This window comes from Schistocerca cancellata, chromosome 4 (genome assembly GCF_023864275.1).
Source record: "Schistocerca cancellata isolate TAMUIC-IGC-003103 chromosome 4, iqSchCanc2.1, whole genome shotgun sequence".
Classification (NCBI taxonomy): Eukaryota; Metazoa; Arthropoda; class Insecta; order Orthoptera; family Acrididae; genus Schistocerca; species Schistocerca cancellata.
Window position 1 is genome coordinate 739,174,038 of NC_064629.1, and position 25,401 is coordinate 739,199,438.

Sequence of the window (25,401 nt, forward strand, 5' to 3'; positions counted from 1 at the left end):
AAGAGGAAAAAAAATAAAAACTTGATTCACAAAGCTCCTAGCATCCAGCGCACATTGGTCTATAGTTCATTCGCATGATTTTCAAACGCATCCCAGTTGGGTTTTGAATATTTTTCAGCACATTCGAAATTCTGAACGAATCATAAGTTGATATTTGAATGAGTGCATAGTGTATACGACGGGTCTGCGAGGGAAATCCCCTTCGCATCTACGAATAAAAAAAAAAAAAACTTTCACACAGGCAAAAGGGGACGGGGATATATGATCTGAGCCGAATAAACACTAACGGGTGAATGTCAATCGAAGTTTGTGGTTGATGGGGTGTCAGAGTGATGAGCATTGTTATAATTAATAGTGAAATCCTCAGCTTCAGAGTACCAGAGTGGAAATAAACGACTAACAGGAATAACAGGTAAGAAAGATTACAAACTATCTTCTGGGTGTATCGAATAAAATGAAATTTTGACAGAAAATTTTTGACAGAAAACTACACTACTAAGAGCCAGTTGTAGAGTCCCCCGTTAACAGCCACTTAAGTTCTGTTCTCGGAGTAGCGCGGAAAATGGTTGTACCTCACGTGATAACGCCTATCAGTAGAATAAACACGGGATAACTGAACCGATGATTATCGTAGGATGAGAGAACTTAACGAAGAATAAGTTTGATAATGGCAAGAATAGTAACAGAATTAGTGATGACAAGATTGTTTTTTAGAACGAGGAAGGAGATGAAACGGGGATATCACACATTCTATGGAAGAATGAGGATTCCAACTTTGTATAAAAATTTTCGTATTACTACTTTTTGATCCTGTGCTTGAGAAATGGATAGGAATGAAATATGAAACTATTTCCGAACATACTACTTTCTGATTGTAGTAGGCGTAACAGGCATTTGATATTCCATTAGTGGGGACAAAGAGTGTGTCGCCACACTTTGCATTGTTGCGAAATTTATTCAACTCCCGTGCGCTCCCCTCCCTCATCTGAAAACTGGCGGAAAAAGGACTGAGTCTGTGCTGGGCTGCTGGACAGGATAGATGTAAGTATCTATTTTGTATGCAGTTCGGTATATTATTTATTTAAACAATTTGAGTTGCCACAGATCGAGCACCAGACAGTACCACCATCCAGTGTGTTCACCTTGACGTCCGGAGGTCAACTGACGTAGTTCACACCACCACCACCACCACCACCACCACCACAGGTCATTGTTGGCCCTCCTCCTCCCATGACTTAATCAAAGATAGCGGCCTACGGAGAAAATGGCGGGAAATTCGTTCAGCTGCTGGACTGGGAGGATGGACGTAATTGTTTGTGTGTGCTGTGTGTTCGGTGCTGGAGGAGTAGTGGTTTAACAGGTACATAAGCTGTAATCGTGAAGCTGAGGACTGTGTCCATAGCCACCTGAACGATGCTTGGAAAGTAATGATATTTGGCGAATGTATGAAGAAGACTAATATGCTTCATCAAATAATGAAGACGCAGCAGGATGGGGCTAAGTTACACTTTTCAACTCGTGCTGATAAATGCGTGCGCTGGAACTGTAGATCATTCAACGAATGTCCAGTCAGTCTTTCGAAGTGCAAGAGGCAAGACGTTCACCACACTGGCACAAGCAACGATGTGTACATCTGAGGAAATGATGCTGGTGATGGGCAGGGATGAATTTAAGTTTACTGCATGCGCATACACAGCTGAGGACTGAATCCAAAGCCTTCTGCACAATGAGCAGAAAGAAAGGATAATGGACAAGTGTAGGGTGAATACTTTTAGACAAATAAAGGCAATGCAGTGGGATGGGGTGAAGATACATTTCAGACCTAAGATAGATGGATGCTGATGCTGGAAATGCCTATCTTTTTGAAATCACCTAACACCGCTAATCAACTTCACCCTATCCCACATTGAACTATAGGTGTCTACATTCAGGTTCGGAGACCATCTGACCTAGTTCACACCACCACCAGTAGAGAGTAGTGTTGGCCCTCTCCGCACTCCCATCTCCCCACTGTAATCTAAGATGGCGGTCCAGAAAAAATGGGTGGGAACCAATAGGAATGCTGAATCCGGTCACATCATAAGCTTTGGCCAATAGGGTGACAGTATCTGCTGTCGTCATTAGAGGAGACATAGAGTGGGTTTAATAGCTCAGCAGCCTCTGTCTCACTTAGTCAGCCGCCAGCAGCAGCAGCAGCAGAAGAAGAAGAACTGTGGAGCATCAGCAGCAGACAAGATCCAGCACAGCCCTGCAGAACAAGAAGAAGCAGAAAGTAAGTATCACATATAACATCTTTGTTTATAGTTAGCATTATTATTGGTTGTTCTCCTGTCTTGGTCTGTATATGGTGCTGCCTCCTTCTTCTGAAGCAGTAGCCTTAGACATGTCAAGGCTTGCTGGGGCGAGCACCAACATGTCGACCTCTGCTACATCGGGGGCTGCAGCAACCTCAGCCATCATGTTGTGAAGACATGTACTGACCTCCGGACTTCCAGCACTACCAACCTTCAGGATGTCCAAGCATGCAGCGGTCTCGTGGGATCCTGCAGCGCACATTGGCCACATGCTGGAGCAGGAGAAGCAGCTTTTACTGTCTGTCCCACTCACCGATTCGGGTGCTGAGGACACCCTGCATGTTCCCAATGCCCATAATTCTGCTGATGATCCTAAACAGCAGCAAGGTGGAGGTTAGTATTGGTCACTGACAGCTGACCCATCCCAGCACATCATCACTGTGGTAGTGCAGGACAGAGTACAGATGCTGTGGATGAGAAGGTATCAAGTGTGCTCATGCTTTTTAGTTCTTCATATAATTCAACTCGTAGTGGAACGAAACATTTAAATGTGGATATAGAAGCACATAATGACTGAGGCTTACATGTGAGGATAGAAACTGAATGGAAGAGTGTTAAGTGCCTGTTTCTAAGTTCCGCTGGGATGAAATACGTCGTGCAGAGCGCTAAATCGATCGGTAGATGACCACAAAGTATTATCCAACTCGTACTCCCCCAGACATTAGCGTTACTGGAGTGACTTTATCCGTAACAACAGTGTTTGCTGACTCTGCACTATGTGTGAAATCGAGTAACAAGTTTCTCTATCTACAGCATGCCTCAGTTACGAACTTAAACGATATCGATACTGACTTACGCCTTGTATTGGAGAGACTGAGTCGGTAGTTGCCAAGCACAGAATCCACATACAATGATGTTATAAACTCTCTGCATGTGGATGGTGCACATGTTGGTGATTTTGAACAGTACATTTGCTTCTCCATGAACGCAGAGCCAAAAAAGAAACAGGTTAAATGTGCATGTGAAAAAAACAGAGTATTGTGAGGGGCCTATCAGGTAGGATGATATGTGTGCAGAATTTATTGCATATCAGAAAGCTTTATTAGGGAAATACTGTTGTTGTACAGACGCAAAGAAAATGAGTCTGATGACTTCTTGAAATACTATATCCGATCTATGATATTTAAGTAAATTGTGTGTGTGTGTGTGTGTGTGTGTGGTGTGTGTGTGTGTGTGTGTGTGTGTGTGTGTGTGTGTGTGTGTGTGTGTGTGTGTGTGTGTGATCTCAACCTGTGTTCGTGTTTTCGTGTTTTCGTGTTTTAGTTCATAATTTTTCATTATAATCAATACTTACACATAATAATATCATTATTTTAAATGCTGCACCTATAATCATGCAGCAGCAGCAGCAGCAGCAGCAGCAGACAATTGCCGCAAACACCTCGTCACCCCTCATTGTCAAACTGAATGATGAAGTTACTTTTCACGTGTGCGTGTACATATAGCTCAATTCTCTGTGTAGCCAATATAGCTCATTTGGTTAACTGACGGAGCTATAGTGGCTACACATATTATTACCATCCTTAAAAGTGTCTTTCTATATTTACCACCGCTTATTGGTACCTGGTGTAGTCGGTATCATGTCAGGGTGCGTGAAACATCCTTGTCACAAGGACTTCGTTGTGGGTGACTGATCCTGTGAAGAGGCAAAAGAAGACCTGAAAAAGACGACGAATGGAATACTCCTTCCTGATAATACACGAGCTATTATTGTAGGTCCATCCAATTATGGCAAGACTAATGTTCTCATGACGCTGCTAACACAAGTAGATGGAGCCTCATTTGAGCATCTTCGTGTATTTTCACAGACATTGTTTCAGCACAGGTATCAGTTACCGTGCGGTGTAATAGGCGTTACATACACGACATTCTGCGAAAGCAATGATAGTCCATTACCTGGACAAGTAAAGCCACACACTGTGTACTTATTTGACAGTGTTGCTGTAGAAAACCGACAAAATTCGAGAATATTTCTGTTTGTATCGTCATATACATGTATTTTATCTAAGCCAAATATATTCCAGAATCCCGAAACAGTTGCTTAGGGATAATGCAAACTTCATTATAGCTTTCAAACAAGACATTCTGAATTTAACATCATTTACCAAGCACATGTAGGAACTGGCATGTAATTAAATTATTTTGTAAAGATATGTACTGATTGCTGGAATCATTCACAAATGGGCTTCTCGTTATTGATAAAACGAGAAAACTGAATGGTGGTAGGTACAGGCGAAACTTTCAAGAGCTTATATATATATCTCCGGGTAAGAAAGGTTAGTAAATCCGTATACGCTGCAACATCGACAAATTCGCGCGCATGTCTGGCTCTCAACCCGAGAGAATGGGTGTACGTAGACAGAATATGGATGCGAAAATTCAGACTATCGTGCGTAAAGCTGGAGGTAAGCGCAGGGAGGTACAGACGTGTTACCGGACTCGTATGAGAATCAACACATTAAATCAAATAGTTAATGAAATCGGTAAGAAAGAAACCAATTTAACTGAAAAGGTTGAGGCTATGGAGGGAAATTAGACGCAGAGACTCTTGTTATTGAGGAGGAGAAGCAGCCACATAAGAGGAAGAAGAGCGGACATACAAAGCCTCACGCTGCAAAGAATTCTGATAAGTATATACTGAGATGTCAACAAAGCAGAAACACAGGTTACTGAATCTATCTGGCAGCTCTCAGAAGAAGAAAAAAAAAAAAAAACCACACGATAACGATGGTGTTGCCATTGACGAATTCATTATCCGTCACTACCCTGGCGTCAGCAGGGGAAGACCGTACATGGTAGATACACAGCCTATAAATGTATCTGATGATACATTACAGATTGGTGATAGGCAATTTGACAGAACACCTGACTTAATGAACCTTTTTTTCTTAAGACCCGTGAAAAAAACTAAAAATTAATCAGTTAATGATATGGAAATTTACCATGAAATACTGCATTCGATTGATGTAAATAAGATGGCAAAAGCCAGAACAACAAGAAATATAGGACCATTATAGAAACAAATATTTGATGGCGAAAACAGCGACAGCGGCGATGATGGTATTCACATTGAGCATAAAGTAGTGAGCAATCTAATCCCGCAGTATATATGACACCCCCAACGAGCTAATAGATAGACTGCGTCTGATCATAGCATCAGCTACTGCAGGTAATAACGTTCATTTGAATGAGGTTGTTTCATAATCTCAGAGGAGAGAGAGAGAGAGAGAGAGAGAGAGAGAGAGAGAGAGAGAGAGAGAGAGAGAGAGAGGGGGGGGGGGGGTATCATTGAATAAATATGGATGAAGTAGTTCCAGAACTGCACAAACCACCACAAAAAACATACCCTCCTAGGTACGTTAACGGTTAAATGTTTGGATGATTTATGCCAAGTTGATCTTTTAGACATAAGGAAATATTCGCATGAGAAGTGGATTCAAATATATTTTAATGGTTATTGATACATATTGCAAATTTTCCTGGGCATTACATGTTAAAAAAAATACAGAAATGTCGCGGATGTGTTCGAGCGTTTGTTGCAGACAGGGACGAATCGATGCGCGGACAATCTCCAAACTAAACACGATGGAGAGTTCTACAATAGGTATTTCAAGACCATGATGCAGCAGTATGGGATACATCACTACTCAACATTCACCTACCTGAAGGCGAGTGTCGCGGAACGTCTGAACAAAACAATAAAAGGTCAAATGTGGATGAGTTTTAATCTTAGTAGCTCATACAAATGGACAGATAACCTCCTAGAAATAATTACTCAGTATATTCGAACCAAAGATAGCACAATAAAAATGAGACCAATCGGTGTTCGTGATAATGGGCTCGTGGATACGATGTACTATAATATCAAAATTCTGGGTTAACGTAAACAGAAATTTAATATACATGATTTGATACGTATCTCAAAAAACAAGACAGCGTTAGAAAAAATCATACCTGACAGACTGGTCAACAGAGATATTTACAGTTTCGAAGGTGCAAAGAACGGGTCCTAGAACTGATAACGTGAAGGATGGGAAAGGTGAAGAAATTGCAGGTTGCTTCTACAGCGAAGAGTTGCAGAAAAGCTCAGAACCGGATGTATTTCTCTGGAGAGTCATAAGATGTCGAGGAAATAGTGCTAGGCAAACGGCTTAGTTTTCCCAAAGCACAAACAATTGTATTCATGCTAACGATTTGCTATATAATGGGGTGCACAGTCAACAGACTTCGCGACCGCTACGGTCGCAGGATCGACTCCTGCCTCGGGCGTGGATGTGTGTGATGTCGTTAGGTTAGTTAGGTTTAAGTAGTTCTAAGTTCCAGGGAACTGATGACCTCAGTTTTTACAGTTTCTAACACACAATTCAACAAAAGCCGACGTTTTAATTTCACAGAATGGACATATGATCAATGAAACGGAACAGTTCAAATTTCTAGGTGTTGAGATAGATAGTAAACTATTGTGGAAAGCCCACGTTCAGGATCTTGTTCAGAGACATCATGCTGCCATTTTTACTATTCGAACGGTATCTGAAGTAAGTGTTCGTTTGACACGAGAATTACTCAACTTTGCTTATTTTCATTCGCTTACGTCGTGCGGTATTATATTTTGGGGTAACTCTTCCCATTCTAAAAGGACCTTTTTCGGGTCTGAAACGGCCAGTTCCGGCAATAACCGGTGTAAATTCGCTAACCCGTTGTCGACTGCTGTTCACTAGTCTGGGTATTCTGACATTGCCCTCTCAATATATATATTCTTTACTGTTGTTTCTTGTTAACAATATCAGCGTATTCCGAAGAATTAGCAAAAAAATAAATGGTTCAAATGGCTCTGAGCACTATGGGAGTTACCTCCTGAGGCCATCAGTCCCCTAGAACTTAGAACTACTTAAACCTAACCAACCTAAGGACATCACACACATCCATGCCCGAGGCAGGATTCAAACCAGCGACCGTAGCGGTCGCGCGGTTCCAGACTGTAGCGCCTAGAACCGCTCGGTCACTCAGGCCGGCGTTTTTGGTTCATTCATCCCACTAAAAGATCAGTATAACTGAGACTGAAGGTCCACTTGTTCTCTACACCGAGCAAATATTATAGTGTTCAAAGAATTAGCAGGTTTCACTCAGTTAATACTAGGCAGAAACCCAATCTGTATTTGGATCGCACTGCCTCAACTCTTGTGCAGAAATGTGTGCAGTATACTGCTGCATACATTTTCAATAAGCTACCACAAGATTAAAATTTGAGCAGTAAACCACCCGCTTTCAAATCCAAACTGAAGAATTTTCTCATGGTTCTCTCCTCCAATTGTGTTCAGGAGTTCCTTGAAAATTAAGCTGATTCCTATGTTACATTGTTTGTTGCGTTTACTTAAACTTATGGCTTGACTTCTTTTGGGTTCATAAACATTTTATTTTACCTTTTATTACTTTTCTGTTGTAATTTCGTGTACTGACACGTTCCATGACGTTGGATAGTTGCTCCTCAGTTTGGCCCTGCGCAACTGGATGTGTAAATAAAATTAATCAAATAAAACGCTCTGAAGCAGAAGGGTACGGACAGAAGAGGAGGATCAGTAAAAGACCACAAATTCTACCAATACCCAAGAAATCTGGTGGTCTCGCTGGCGGTGCTGCAACTATTGCTCGAACAGTCAAGAACGCGCAGAACTCCGAAGCGAAATTTCAAGAAGCAAGACGACATAACAGGAAGCCACAACCATCGAAAAGGACTATACCTGAAACCGTACAGGAAATGGCTTGGTCTGTTCATAAACAAAAAAGGCCATTAGCGGGCCTACCAGATAGACCACCCTCAATAACTGACCTTAAGTTTGTTAAATTCAACATTCCGAGATTCCGTGGTGTATTTATGCGGGATACATTACCGATGACACTGTGAAAAACTGGTGAATGTGATATTGTGAATTGAGATGTTGCTGGAGGCCGGGGCCATCATTTGTGTTATGTGAAAATTACTTCACGCCAGCCGGCCGATGTGGCCGAGCGGTTCTAGGCGCTTCAGCCTGGAACCGCGCGACCGCTACGGTCGCAGGTTGGAATCCTGCCTCGGGCATGGATGTGTGTGATGTCCTTAGGTTAGTTAGGTTTAAGTAGTCCTAAGTTGTAGGGGTCTTCTGACCTCAGATGTTCAGTCCCCATAGTGGTCAGAGCGGTTTTTTTTCTTTTCTTTTTTACTTCACGCCTATTGATTTGAGCATCCATGACTGGACTACTGCATTGATTGGACTGGAGACTTAACAAATCTCAAATATCATTGAGGCTAATAACAAACTGCCTCTGGATATTAGTGATGAAAAAGACATTGGGGAAATAGAACCTGGTGCATACGACATCGACGATTTAAATGAAACCTTAAAACAGTCTGGTGCAAACATCAGTACACTTACATCTGAAATAAGGACTGTGAATGCAGCGATTAACTTTAACCAGAAAGGTTCAATAGGGCGCCTGCTGAGTTTGAGAGAGGAACAGGTTTTGAAGAAGGATCCTAGTAAATTTTACGAGCCAGATCAGGCTGTGGACAATCTGCCTGTCGATACAGTCCGTGTCGAGTGTAACATTGTAACGAACTCGTATCTCAATAACAGCCAGATTCATACTATTTACGGATTGTTCCCCTCAGTTGCAACACGATATAAGATTGTCGAGACCACCACCAATGAATATACCTTCCAGTGACTTCAGACATTTGACTATATGGAGTTGCATATTGTGAATCATAGTAATCAATTTGTTGACTTTCGTGTTGAAATTGTTATACAATTATATCTAATGCAGGATGGGTGTAAGTATAAAACCAGTGTATGCAATCCATAGCACTTCACTTCGCTACTGAACCGCAAAGTGATTACACATGTGAGCTAAGAGTTACCTTGAAACCTGGCAATGACGTTCCCAGTCAGTATAACCAGTCCAGCAGAGAATAATGAGCGAATTATACGTCAGGAATAATTCTCGCAGGAACCTCATACTTCAACCTGTAACAAGAATGATCAAATTAGGATTGTCATTCAGAATCAACACGCGTTGACCCTTCCATGCAAGAGTTCCATGTATTAGGATGGATCATTCAAGATAACCGATGGCAGCACTACAGTGGGATCCAAGCTCTCAGATAAAGCTTTAGCTTTCCCGTTTCAAGAGATACACTGTGAAATTAGTCTGCAAGTTTACATAACATTAACCCTTAAAACATACTTCTCTGCATCACTGACGGATTTGAGTGGTTTAGATAATGCAGGACGGTTCATGTACGATCCGGTGAATAGAACAGCGGCAGAAAGCATATGATTTACTGCATGCATACCTCTAATATATGCTTATGGGCTACTTTGAGGCTATGAAGCAGATTATTATGAATGATAAACAGGAATAATGGAGCGAAGCAGGCATCAGAGCATTTTGTTGGTGCAGGTTATCTGCATGAGGGGCAGGTATGCACTCAGGGGAAAACCTATTGTTCTCCTATGATTGACAGGCACTTAACCTATTGTTCTACTAAAAACATCCTTTTTGATTGATAGGCACTTAACCTATTGTTCCCCCCTGCCCCCACCCCCCCACCTCTCATGAAACCTCACCTGTCGCTGCTACAGGTACACTTTCAGGTCTGAGGTATAGGAATAGCCCTTCTCACTCTTTCCAGTTAGATTGACTACTTAATTAAATTGATCAATTAACTAACCACTTCCCCTGACCTCTCCCAGAAAATGGCAGGAAGTTCAAATTCCATCAGGACATTGCAACACACCACAGCTACCTCCATTAACCTAAGAAAATGGTGGGAAAATAGGTCACTTGGGCTACCTCCACTAAGCTAACTCATCTGACCGCCACTTCTTTCTAGGAATTGGCAGTAAATGGACTCGGCCTATGCCAGGTAGGATGGATGTAAGTCTTTATTTTACAGGCAGTCTTTATTTAAACAGTTACAGGCAGTACCTCCATCCAGTGTGTCCACCATGAGGTCAAGAGTCCAACTGACCTAATACACGGTACTGCCATGAGAGTGCGCTGTCGTCCCTTCCGCGGCGTAATCCAAGATGGCGGTATGGGGGAAAATGGCGGGAAAATGACTCGACCTAGTGCTGCTGGAGAGAGGAAGGAGTGTACTTCATTTATTTTGGATGGATTTGACGTAGTATCTTTATCACACTGATGCAAAACACTCGCTGTGACGTGCTTGGGGTCACACTACAAAGCACACACAGCTGCAGACCACTCGTAAATCACCGAAATAATGGACTAAATTGATGTACAGAAAGGCAAACAACTTGTAAATTGTCAAAACAATGCATCTAAAGGACTCCGCAAACACGCTTGCTAATCATAAACTGTTGGAAATCATGAACTGCACACCTGTTCACGAAATAATGCAACAGACACCAAAACAACTCGTAAATTGTCAAAATATAATGCATGTGTAGTGCTATGCAAACACACTCGCAATGCTTGAACAACCGAAAATAAGCCAGCACACAAACCACTCGTGTAGGTACGAAAAGGGGTCACTATACTTGGAAGCACCTAGCTTCAACTACCTTTCAAGGTCTTCCATATTTTTGATGGAGGAAGTGGGTGATTGGATGACCTTGAAAGATAGTTGAAACTATAGTGACCCCCTTTTTGTTCCTTTATGAAAGACATGTCGGTTCCTACATGAGCCTGGTAAATGTATTTTAAATTCAGATTGTCCTGTTTGAATGCTACAATTGGGTTTGCATTATCCCTTACCAGCTGTTTCAGGATTCTGGAGTATGTTTGTCTCAGATAAAATACATAAACGGCGACCTAAACAGAAGTATCGCCTAATTTCATCTTGGTTTTCCACAGCAACATCGTCAAATATGAACACTGTTTGGCTTTACTTTTTCTGGTGGAAGGATATAGCGGCTGTCACTGAATGTCTTGTATGTCACACCATCTACTTGCTTAAAGCAGACTGCATCCGGATGTGTTAGCAGGGACTTGAGAACGTTTGTGTTGCCACTGCTGGGTGGACCTACAATTATTGCACATATCTTGTCGAGGAGGAGTGAACCATTCTTCTTCTTCTTCTTTTTCTTCTTTTTCTTCTTCTTTTTCTTTTTCTTCTTTTTCTTCTTCTTCTTCTTCTTGTCGTCTTGTGCACCATCACAGCTCCAGTCGCTTACAACAAAGTCTTGATGCTTCACCCACCCTGCCATGATACCTACTGTCAGGTAATGGTATGCAATGGGTTTTTATCTAAAAATAATTAACGATATGCCCTTTCCATGATAGCGACCATTTCAGGTACTGGCGTGCAATGGGTTTTTACGGAGAATTTAGTTAAATGACATAATTTTCTACTGTTCCATGTTTCCAGTGAAAATACTGGGCAATAGCTTTAGTACTTGTAATATAATAAGAGGTAGGAAATAAAACATACATACCTGGTTATATAGACTTCCTTTATTCAGTTATCATACATAGGATGCACGACATTAACTGGTTCTTTCTTTATCTTAACGCCAGTACAGAATATAGAAAATAAAGCCGCCTTGTAAGCACAGACTCAGCATGTGTTTCTCTCAAACTTATTGGCAATACATTAGTTTCCGCCGGCGCCATACTGACACACTGTTCGAAGATGTCTACATGCACACTGTTGATACTTATGTATTCTGCAATGTCTTTATACACATCTTTAACACAAGGAAGCTATCTGTTCCGTCTTTCCAACACAATGGATAGTACCATCTGTAGATCGAAACAGTTTTGAACTGTGGAGTGCTATAGATAAATGGATGTGTTACCTGATTTCACACGGACTACAGAGTCATTGTACACTGTTCTAATGGATAGCGTTAGAGCAGCACAGTACACGTCTGGAGGACGGCGGCTCGGGTGATACTCGGCAGTGAACTGCTGCATAATATACGCTCTTGGACGTCAAAGTTCATTCCATTCCGCCTCCATAAACCGCACTTCAGTACTTTCAGTTGCGCTCTCGATCTCTGTCACAGTGTGCCACTCTCTGTCTGTGGTTTCTTATATGCCAATATGTAAACGTTTCGAACCACTAACGGTTAAATTACACACTGAAGAGAAGAGCAGTGGTGCACAGGGCTTAATTGGTATCTTCTCATCCACTGCATCTTCACTTTGTCCATACAGTATCACTGGAATATTCTGTGATGGCACGAATGATGGAGACCTGTACCGAGCTGCGTGCTGCGTGTCTTCAACCGACAATAACAGCTGATCGTCCTGCTCCATCAAGATGACCAGGTGCGCGACAGCATCCCAGAATGCTGCCGCTGCTGCGGGTCCCGATGGGCTGGGACACGTCGCTGTTGCAGACCCCGACAGGCTTGAGGACGTAGCATCCGCTGATCGATAAAGAAGAAAAACCGTTACAACGAATGATAGAAACACAAGACCCTCCACGGCAGTAAACATAGACATTAAGCAGGGACTACGTACTCTTCCACAGCTTCTTTGTATTCCGTTGCCGCTGCTGTGGCTGGACAGCGCTGGACGATCGCGACTGGCGCTTCATTCTGGGTGAGTGACTGAAGCTGAGTCTGCAGAGCTGCTAGGCCCGCCTTACGTCTCTGTTGTGATCCGATGCTGCGTTCCTATTGGCTACTACCAATTCCAAGCGCCTCTGGCTGTTTAATTGTGTTAGGGGGGTGCACTTGGGCTTTCCGCCCAGGAGGACCTTGGTTTGAGTCCCAGAAAGGGTATTGCCAATTTTTAATTTCCCGCCAATTGCCGGGTGGGGGTGGGGAGGCATGTCTGCACAGCCCTGGGACAAAGAAATTTCCACAAAAATTCGAAATTCCCGCCAATAGGGTATGTTGGGGACAGAGGGGAGGGGGGAGGAGGGAGCTGGGCACACGTGCAGCTGAGAAAAACACGAGGCACACGTGCAGCTGGGAAAAACACGAGGCGTCATCTGGGCGGCAGGGGTGGGCGTGGTCGGGGGCAGAGGTGGGGGTGATTAATTGATCAATTAAATTAATTTTCCTATGAATTTGATATCCAAAGCGTGCTACAAATGCCAACTTCCTACTACTCTCATTTTGCTACAGAGAGAATATGGTATTCGCAAGATAATACGGAAAATGCTTGACATCAGTGTGTCAGACGAGGAACATTGGAAACTTTAAGAAGTTCTGAATTCCGGTACATATCTATCACTAGCATTCCCTCTTCGGAGGTTATTGAGTACCCAGGGCAACCGACTGCAAGCAGAGCGAAATGGTCTATTAAAACTTCTCCTCAGGTGCAGATGCCCAGATTCATTGTACTTGACATCTGAAAGTAATGAGAGAGTTTACCTGAAATCTGAATTCTGGCCATATGATAATTTATATCTTCAGTGGGATGAAAATACATACAATCTAGCATATGCTGTGTATCAGAGGTTTCGTGCTTCTTACTATGAAAGGGAGGGAGGGAGAGTGGGAGGGAGTCAACTCAGTACACGGAAGTTCAAAGAACTATCACCGATCGTTGTAATAGCCTGCTCAAAACAGAATGAGATAATTAAATCTGGACCTATACATGTACAAATTCAATTTTAATCTTCTGCAAATTTCCCAAAACACACTGCAACGTGTGCTGTACTTGTACATGACCGTGTCATAAACTACTGCCTGCGCATCTGTGTTGTGCAACGAGCTGTATAAACGAACATGTGCTATGCCATTCCCAGAGCATCCTACAATGGTATCTCAAGGTGTGAGCATCACTGCAGATGCTCAAGGTTTCTATGATAAGCGTAAACAGTTCATATATATATATAAAGATATTGCATTTGTAGCGTACACAGATGGCTGAATAATTTTCAGCCAACATTGCATCATCGAGGTCTTTCAAGGATGCGACGTGTGCTAAAACACGGAAGAATGCAAAGTGGTTAACACTTTCCTACCATGGAGTTCACTGGAATTATCCTGGCATTCCTTACAAACATATGGTGACATCAGTTCAATCATTCGACCACACGGATACCATCACCTACGTGAAGGGGAAGAAGAAAGTCTCGTGGATATGTCGAATATTCAAGTTTACTTCTGTTCAACACCTGGAATTATATGGGTGTCTTGCTCTCCATCAGGAATAATATGTGTGAAAAGTGTTGCTGTGTCTGCATATGAAAACGTAAAATTACTTTTAAGTTGGATGAAATATAAATGAATTATTAAGTCGTCATGTGTGTGATTTCTCTTCACTCTTTGATAGCATATTGAACGAAACGCCAAAGAAACTGATACAGGCATGCTATTCAAATACAAAGACAGGTAAAAAGGCAGAATATGGCACTGTGGTCGGCAACACCTATATAAGACATACAGTTGTTAGATCGGTTACTGCTGCTACAGTGGCAAGTTATCAAGATTTAAGCGAATCTGAACGTGGATTTACAGTCGGCACACGAGCGATGGGACACAGCATCCACAAGGTTACGATGAAGTGGGGATGTTCCCGTATGACCGTTTTACAAGTGTACTGTGGATATCAGGAATACGGTAAAACATCAAATCTCTGACATCGCGGCGGCCGGAAAAAGATCCTGCAAGAACGAGACCAACGATGACTGAAGAGAACCGTTCACCGTGACAGAAGTGCAATGCTTCCGCAAATTGCTGCAGATTTCAATGGTGGGCGGTCAGCAAGTGTCAGCGTGCGAACCATTCCACAAAACATCATCGATATGGGCTTTCGCAGCTGTAGGCCCACTTGCGTACCCTTGATGACTGCACGACACAAGCCTTTACACCTCGCCTGGGCCCGTCAACACAGACATTGGATTGCTGGTGACTGGGAACATGTTGCCTGGTCGGACGACTCTCGTTTCAAATTGAACTGAGCGGATGGACGTGTACAGGTATGGAGCAACTTCATGAATCCATGGGTTCTGCATGTCAGCAGGGGGCTGTTCAAGATGGTGGAGGCTCTGTAATGGTGTGGGGCGTGTGCAGCTGGAGTGATATGAGACCCCTGACACGTCTAGATAAGACTGACACGTGACACGTGACATGTATGTATGCATCTTATCTGATCACCTGCATCTATTCATGTCCATTGTGCATTACGACATGCCTTGGACAATTCCAGCAGGGCAATGCGACACCACACATGCCCAGAATTGCTACAGAGTGGCTCCAGGAACACCCTTCTGAGTTTTAACACTTCCGCTGGACACCAGACTCCGCAGACATGAACACTACTGAATATGAAACTTCCTGGCAGATTAAAACTGTGTGCCGGACCGAGACTCGAACTCGTGACCTTTGCCTTTCGCGGGCAAGTGCTCTACCAACTGAGCTACTCAAGCACGACTCACGCCCCGTCCTCACAGCTTTAATTCTGCCAGTACCGCGTCTCCTGACTACGGAGTATATCTGGGATGCCTTGCAACGTGCTGTTCAGAAAAAGATCTCCACCCTCGTACTCTTACGGATTTATGGACAGCCCTGCAGGATTCATGGTCAGTTCCCTCCAGCACTACTTCAGATATTAGTGGAGTCCATGCCACGTCGTGTTTAGGAACTTCTGCGTGCTCGCTGGGGCCCTACACGGTATTAGGCAGGTGTACCAGTTTCTTTGGCACTTCAGTGTATAAAAACTTTGCACGGCATTCAGATACGTTTTTGTCTTTCCAAATCAATAAGACTTACAGTTAACATTTATTGGGAGGAGAATACCACAGCATTTAGAACAAAATAACACTACCGTTTATTTGTACAGCAAACATCGCAGCCTCCACCACACCTCATATCACCCCAGGGTGGTCTTCCTGCAGGTGACGTGATGTTCGCTGGAGTTGTTTGTTACTTGTTGACTATATCCCTATGGTTGGAACCATTGAAATTTCGCTGTGGCATCACAAAATTTATTAATGTAGTATATTTGGTTAGAAATCTGTAGTGCCTATAGAACGTGCTAGGACACCATTTATATGGTGTGACATCTTTATTTTTACCGATGTGTTCGTTTTTAAGAGATAAACGTCGATGTTGCACATAAAAGCAGTGACGTGATGGCTTAACAATGATTTATCAATTGGGAACATGCTGCATTGTGATTGGCTGAGAGCATCATAATATTAACGAGACCCAATGCGACGTTGAGGCTTTTTGTGACGTGATGTCATGTTGACATGACATGAGGACAGAACTCATGAAATTGGGAAAAATGTGTACAATTTTAGAAAATATGGGGAAATACGTATCTTCCTGGTTATGATGTCTTCTGGTGTCTCGAATGATGTGATATTAAATTGTTATTAACAAATAAGCTTCATATGACATAACTTGATTCAGTTTTTTATTAACTAACAGGGACAGCCTAAAAGTCTCTCTATGGTGTTCAGCTTCTGAGTGAACTATACCCACTCAACACAAGTGCCCCAATTATAGATAGAGAGAGAGAGAGAGAGAGAGAGAGAGAGAGAGAGAGAGAGAGAGAGAGAGAGAGAGAGGGGGGGGGGGGGTTGGGGGAAGGTAGGTCCATTTTTATTTCCATTGACAGTTGCCTGGGTGATTCCCCTGGTTCCCCAGGTGAGAGGGAGTGGGGATACTGAAGAGCCCAAGTGGGTAACTTGACACCGGATATCCGTATCAGTGTAACTTGATACTCAAGATCAAGTTCGGCCCTTACTGTACTTACTATCCTACTCGAGCATTGTTAGAAACTTGACAGGAATTGGTGGTGCCAGTGAATGTAGGTCCATTTCGAACAGTTTCAGAGCAAACATAGCATAGGAAACTGCATGCAACGGACATACCGAATCGGGTACCGCGCAAATCCGATTGCTCGTAGTGGTGCACGAAGCTGCATATTTTCACCGTGTCGGACTTCACGGAAACGTGACAGTAGATAACTGGAGGCACGTAGTGTTGTCCAAGAGACTATTGTGCCTCTGTTTAAATGATGCGAAGCGTAAGTGTATCGACCGCCAAGTGAAGTTTTTAAGCCACAGTGTGAGGATGATGTATCTGTAGGTGGTTTTGTGACGATGTGGCTGTGTGTTTATGTACCGTGACTTTTACCCCCTTATTCAGGTTACAGTGAACATCAACTAGATTTATTTCAGCATCGTTGGTGACCTTAACCTTGATGATGCACACCCCCACTTTCCAAGCCATATTGATACGGATGCACATATTATTTGTGGTTCGATGAAGACTCTGGCTCTCTGTAACGCGATGTCTGGCCCACTAAATAAACCAATGTTAATCTGGTAGAAATCGTTTTTGACTTAAGAATGGTGAGTGAAGTTCAGCTATCAGCATTTCTTAGTCACTTACATTGCGTGTTCAGGAAATACATTCCTCTAAAGGTAACTTGACACAACTTTACAGTTTGTAGCACAAGCAACACTTCCAGACGTGGGTTTAGAGCTTGAAAAGGCGTAAGATAGCACTTGGAGACATAATATTGATCACCGATAGTAGTGCATCTGGGTATGTAAGCTTATCTTTCAATGGGCGTAGTTTTACGTGAACCATTGAGAACATCTTTCAGACGAGTTTCAACAGGAGAACATCTGCCATATAAAGAAGCCAGCTGTTGATATCATATCTCCACGAAACGATTACCAGTGCAGTGCTTCTTCCTTATCAGGGATTTTTCCTCGGTGGGACTGAAACGGGGTGCACTCGGCGTATTACCGGCAATTGAGGAGCTACTTGAGTGAGAAGTAACGGCTCAGAGGTCAAGAAAGCCGGCAACGACGGGGAGATCGTTGTGCTGACGTCATTGACGGGGGATGATCCGGCGGTCGGTCGGTTCATATTGGCGGATCTCTGCTTTTTCCTTACAGTCGCCATTTTGCTACTTCCTTAAACCCTCTTGCACTTTATGTGAAACAGACATTTGTTATATGACAGAAGGGGACTTGACATAGAGAGAAAAGTGACGTGCGAATTTCACCTACAACTCAAGTCATTCAACATCTTGAAGTGCCTCAAGTGGGTAGATCGCATCTACTGAAGTTCTGTAAGGATTTCCTGTAGTGCCAGTTACATTATGTGTGCCAGGTGTTGTATCAGCAAATCCTCGTTGTCTGAAAATCGTACACAGAGATGGCTCTAACCTACTTGTTGTCGGAGTGCGTGCACTACCTTGGCACACCCAGTTAATTATTGAGGCTGACTTAGCTAGTTAACCAAACACTCATCAGTTTATCGGGATATACATTTTATTCTATGATCTACACAAAAACACATACTATAGAGTATTTTTATCACACAGATAACACTAAAATGTATAGTTATTCAGTTCCTTGTTTAGCAAAATTTTATAATTAGCGTAGCGATGAACCGTGTGCTCAGCCTTAGACACCCCTTCGTAGCCAGTGTCACAGAGCACTTAATGCCGTGCCCCCACCGAGTGGTCATACACTACCCGTGATCAAGAGCAAATAGCCCGCCACATGGACTTACCGGAACAGCCCCATTTAGCAGCAGCACCTGGTGCTGGCGTAAACTTGTCCAATCTGTAGCTGCTAATATTTTGCCTGGTAGAGTGCCCGACCGTGGAAATAGGATTTTGATGGTTTGACAGTCGGTACACACAAGGCAGGAAATGTGCCCAAACTGTCAGACCGTAAAGATACAGTGAATACTCTGCCATTTTATACGTATGACACGTTTTTCTAGCCAAACACTGGATAATGGTTTTAAAAAGCCAAAATTAATTGTAGATTGAAGTACTATTCTAAATAAATAAAGCGCAAGTAGGAAAATTACGTATTCATTTAACATTATTTATTCACTGAGAATATGTTCAAAATCACTCGATAATTTTCAAGTTGGAATGTGAATCTCCTGTTGTATCCGAGCTGAAGCACACGAGTGGTAGGTGGGAGTAGTATACCGTCGCTCTTCAGGCGTTAAAATTCGATGTTTGTTATCTGCTGTAGTTATTCTGAGAGTCTCAGTTCTGTGATTTGTCTTTCCCGAGGCAGACAAAAAATGGTGGTGAGAGCAGTCTTTTTATGACGTAGTATGCTACAGAGTTCTGGAAACTCTGCCACACTTTTCTAGCAAATGATGTGAAATTTGATTCCTTTATTGTAGTTTTAGAAAAACAGTTATCGTATCAACGACAGAGAAGTCAAGACGTATATAACAGTTCAATTTTATTTCAGGATACCCAGGCCTGTGCAACTATCCAGATTACTGGAGAAAGATGGAGAAGATAAGAAGAGAAGGAACAGGAAAATGTCAAGTAAGTTGAAACAACTACTAAAAGTAAATTTCATCTTAACTGCTTAATGATACTGCAAAATACACTGAGGTGACGAGTCGTGGGATACCGCCTAACATCGTATCGGACCTTCTTTTGCCCCGCGTAGTGCAGCAACTCGACGCTGCATGCACTCTAGTCGTTGGAAGTCCCCTCCAGAAATATTGAGTCATGCTGCCTCTGTAGCTGTAATTGCGGAAATGTTGCCGGTGTAGGAGTTTGTACACGAACCGACCTCTCGATTATGTCCCATAAATGTTTGATGGGATTCGTGTCGGGTGATATGGGTGGCCAAAACATTCGCTCGAAATGTCCAGAGAGGTCTTCAACCCAGTTGCAAGCAATTCTGGCCCGGTAACATGGCACATTGTCATCCACCAAAACTCCATTTTTGTTTGGGACCATGAAGCCCATGAACGGCTGCAAATGGTCAACATAAAGCCAAACATAACCATTTCCAGCCAGTGACCGGTTCGTTTGGTCCAGAGGGCCCAATCCATTCCATGTATAAACAGCTCACATTATTATGGAGCCACCACCAGGTTACAGAGTCCCTTGTTTGCAACATGGGTCCATGGCTTTGTGGGTTCTGTGCTAAACTCTAACCTCTTACCATCTGAAATCGGGACTCAGCTGACCAGGCCACAGTTTGTCAGCCGTCGATCGTCCAATTGATACGGTCACGAGCCCAGGAGAGGCGCTGCAGACACCCGCATCCGTCGTCTGCTGCCATAGCTCTTAACGCCAAATTACGCCGCTCTGTCCAGACGAATACGTTCGTCGTAAGTCCCACAGTGATTTCTGCGGTTCTTTCGAGCAGTGTTGCTTCCCTGTTAGCACTGACAATTCTACACAAACGCCTCTGCTCTCGGTTGATAAGTGAAAGCCGTCGGCCTCTGCGTTGTCCATGGTGAAAGACAATGCCTGAAATTTGGTATCTTGGCACACCCTTTACACTGTAGATCTCGGAATATTGAATTCCCGAACTATTCCCTAAATGAGAATGTCCCAAGCGTCTAGATACAAATACCATTCCGCGTTCGAACTCTGTTAATTCCCGTCGTGTGTACATAATCACGTTGGAAACCTTTCCACATGGATCGCCCGAGTACGAATGACAGTTCCACCAATGCACTGTCGTTTCATAAGATACTACGTGATACTACCGCTATCTGTATATGTGTGCATCGCTATCCCGTGACTTTTGTCACCTTAGTGTAGACCAGTAGGTGACGTATTGACGTCATAACTGCTTAAGTCGAGGAATCGTACGAAGTCCACACTGTGCCACAAATACTACAGCTCTAAACCACATAATAATAATAATAATAATAATAATAATAATAATAATAATAATAATAATATAATAGATAATACAAATATTAAAGAACAACTAAAAGAAAAATATAGACAAAGCCTAACAAAAATACTGAAAACGGAATTGACAGCAAGAAACAAGACAAAAGCTATAAATACTTATCCTATACCAATATTGACCTACTCATTTGGAGTAGTGAAATGGACTAACACAGACCTAGAAGCACTCAATACACTTACACGATCACAATGCCACAAATATAGAATACATCACATACATTCAGCAACAGAAAGATTCACATTAAGCAGAAAGGAAGGAGGAAGGGGATTCATCGACATAAAAAAACCTACATTATGGACAGGTAGACAATTTAAGAGAATTCTTTCTAGAACGAGCAGAAACTAGCAAAATACACAAAGCAATCACTCATATAAATACATCGGCTACACCACTGCAATTTCATAACCACTTCTACAACCCTTTAGATCACATAACATCAACAGATTCGAAGAAAGTAAATTGGAAAAAGAAAACACTACATGGCAAGCACCCGTATCATCTAACACAGCCACACATAGATCAAGACGCATCCAACACATGGCTAAGAAAAGGCAATATATACAGTGAGACGGAAGGATTCATGATTGCAATACAGGATCAAACAATAAACACCAGATATTACAGCAAGCATATTATTAAAGATCCCAATAGCACAACAGATAAACGCAGACTTTGCAAACAACAAATAGAAACAGTAGATCACATCACCAGCAGATGTACAATACTAGCAAATACAGAATACCCCAGAAGACATGACAATGTAGCAAAAATAATACATCAACAACTTGCCATAAAACATAAACTAATAAAACAACACGTTCCCACATACAAGTATGCACCACAAAATGTACTGGAGAGTGATGAATACAAATTATACTGGAACAGAAACATTATAACAGATAAAACACCACCACATAACAAACCTGACATCATACTCACCAATAAAATGAAGAAATTAACACAACTAATCGAAATATCCATACCCAATACAACAAACATACAAAAGAAAACAGGAGAAAAAATTGAAAAATACATCCAACTGGCTGAGGAAGTCAAGGACATGTGGCATCAGGATAAAGTTGACATTATACCAATTATACTATCAACTACAGGGCTCATACCACACAATATCAACCAGTACATCAATGCAATACAGCTATATCCAAACTTACATATACAACTACAGAAATCCGTAGTTATTGATACATGTTCAATCACCCGAAAGTTCCTAAATGCAATATAACATATACCGTACAGTTAAAAGGAAGTCACGCTTGATGAAGGTCCGCATCACTTTCCATTTTTGACCAGACATATCGTCTGAGAAAGAAAGAAAGAAAAAGAATAATAATAGTAATAATAGTAATAATAATATAATAATAATAATAATAATAATAATAATAATAATAATAATAATAATAATAATAATAATAATAATAATGTGTAAATCTTAAGCAAATGTAGCATATTCATGTTGGTTACCACAAGGAGAAGGTGGTGATCATTTTGTTCACTCAAACTTGGATTTAATATGCGACTCTAAACATAATTTATTTTGCAGAGGGCATTCCGAAGTATGAAGTATTTCTGGGAGGATCATGTAATCCAACTACATGGCGGCAAGATACAGCAATCCCAATGCTTAAGAGACTTGGCATCACCTATTACAATCCTGTAAGTGTATCAATTATCACAAACTGAGTATTGAAACGAATTGTGTTCTCAAATAGTGTAGTCTCATGGCTTTATTGTTTTTGTATACGGGGTATACGAAGAATAAATTTGCATGTTCAGTAATAACATAAAAGATAATACTGATGGGCGGTATTTACACACAATCGGCAGTGAAATTCTTTTGATCAGCTGTTGGCTGCATATTCTTCAGATGGATTCGGTGTTTGATTCTGTTTTCAGTTTTCTCCCGCGTTTTTCTAATGAAGTTCCAAAAGATACTTTCTTATCTAACATTTCTTTCCAGTGAAAGTACATAGTGTTCATCCAGAAAAAATTAAACTTATCTAATGGTAACTCAGGATTTTTTCGATGTGTTGCATTCTTAAATTTGAGTAATGTGTATTTCCTTTGACAACGATTTTGAATATTGATATTTCCTGAACATATAAAAGAAGTCAGTAAGTTCTCTTCATGGTAGTGCAGTGTCATTTTCAGATGGCGTAGTCTATTCTAACGCATATTTATTAGCATGGTAGAACTTTTAGTTACACATGCTTTTTTTTCTAAATGTTAAATACGCACATATATGCTTGAATAAAATGTTCATGTATAAAATATTTATGCTGTTGTTAGATATGGCAAAAAAGAAAATGGAGTTACTGCACCTTACTGTGTTTAATGGTGAAGTTCTCAGTCTTTTAATGAATGTTAAACAATAACATGTGTCGTTGGCTTGGACTGTAGGAAATTTCATTTATACAGCTTTAAAATCTAGGACATGGCTGGATGCAGCAGCTGTAGAATGGAATCTTCATGGGGATAAAATGAAATACAGCCAGTCAGCTGCAGAAATGAAAGGTTTATTAAAATCCCTTGACCTAGTTTTTCAATTTATTTAGAAGCGTCTTCTTCAGAAGGATTAATGGTTACAAATACAATAGTTAAAATTATATACCCGTTAAAATATAGGTATACAGAAAACTTCAAAAATAACTCGGTACCATACAAGGAGTTATTTACATATACTGGTTGCATAATGTTGTGAGTGAAAATAATCCCTAAAATGGCTTTAAACAATTACAATATTAAAACTGTAACATAAAAACAAGTGATTTAGTGAATGTGCATGATATGACAAAGACCTAACATATGGCATTTTATTAGGTTATTGCCCAATGAAGTAAGTAAACTATAAAGTAACTCAAAGTACATCATGTGTGAGTGAAGGAAAAGGGATGGGGAGTAAGTAAAAGTCGAAACAGAACCATTTGTATCAACAAATCACTGTAGGTACTAGGCCTACTATTACCTGGGAAGTAGATAAAGAAGCAAATGACCTCTTTATTGTGGCCTTAGATTGAATTCCTCTTTGTTCTGTTATCAAAAATAACGGCCAGAAACTGTACAGAAACTTTCTATGTTTAAGTTGCACCTGTTCATTTAAAATAGTTATTTTTCCTAGTGCAATGCTTAAAAATTTATAATCCTTCCAACAAATCTAGTCTACTCTGCAGCCTTACTTTTCATTTCAGTCTACTGATTCTGTACAATACGTTACCAAGAAATGCTGCTGAACGGAACTTTTTGCTCTCTCTTCATATTACTGTTACCTAAAGTTGAGTCAACGAAACTTGGGTTATTCTTGTTATAAATTGCGATCGATTTGATTACATTTAGTTCGTCTTGAAAACTATGCCGGGGTAAAGGCGTGTACACTGCACTTTGTATTACAGAGTGAAAAAAGTAGTTTTCTGGGATTGTTGGTGGTTTGAGTCTCTTGGAATAGCACTGTTTGCGTAGGTGGGTTTACGGAAGGCATCGAAACTAGTTTTGTCGAACTGTAAAATTACACTCCTGGAAATGGAAAAAAGAACACATTGACACCGGTGTGTCAGACCCACCATATTTGCTCCGGACACTGCGAGAGGGCTGTACAAGCAATGATCACACGCACGGCACAGCGGACACACCAGGAACCGCGGTGTTGGCCGTCGAATGGCGCTAGCTGCGCAGCATTTGTGCACCGCCGCCGTCAGTGTCAGCCAGTTTGCCGTGGCATACGGAGCTCCATCGCAGTCTTTAACACTGGTAGCATGCCGCGACAGCGTGGACGTGAACCGTATGTGCAGTTGACGGACTTTGAGCGAGGGCGTATAGTGGGCATGCGGGAGGCCGGGTGGACGTACCGCCGAATTGCTCAACACGTGGGGCGTGAGGTCTCCACAGTACATCGATGTTGTCGCCAGTGGTCGGCGGAAGGTGCACGTGCCCGTCGACCTGGGACCGGACCGCAGCGACGCACGGATGCACGCCAAGACCGTAGGATCCTACGCAGTGCCGTAGGGGACCGCACCGCCACTTCCCAGCAAATTAGGGACACTGTTGCTCCTGGGGTATCGGCGAGGACCATTCGCAACCGTCTCCATGAAGCTGGGCTACGGTCCCGCACACCGTTAGGCCGTCTTCCGCTCACGCCCCAACATCGTGCAGCCCGCCTCCAGTGGTGTCGCGACAGGCGTGAATGGAGGGACGAATGGAGACGTGTCGTCTTCAGCGATGAGAGTCGCTTCTGCCTTGGTGCCAATGATGGTCGTATGCGTGTTTGGCGCCGTGCAGGTGAGCGCCACAATCAGGACTGCATACGACCGAGGCACACAGGGCCAACACCCGGCATCATGGTGTGGGGAGCGATCTCCTACACTGGCCGTACACCACTGGTGATCGTCGAGGGGACACTGAATAGTG

The 25,401-nt window shown here is 42.3% G+C and overlaps 1 protein-coding gene across 2 annotated transcripts in view; it reads left to right on the forward strand.

The window, feature by feature from the left end:
• The window catches only part of LOC126183874 (uncharacterized), a 547,907-nt gene that overhangs the window by 354,199 nt on the left and 168,307 nt on the right, over positions 1–25,401 (forward strand). For both annotated transcript variants that reach the window (XM_049926169.1, XM_049926170.1), the window contains exons 4-5: positions 19,507–19,586; positions 22,544–22,656. In XM_049926169.1, the coding sequence (XP_049782126.1) occupies positions 19,507–19,586; positions 22,544–22,656 (193 nt within the window). The remainder of the gene's footprint in view (positions 1–19,506; positions 19,587–22,543; positions 22,657–25,401) is intronic.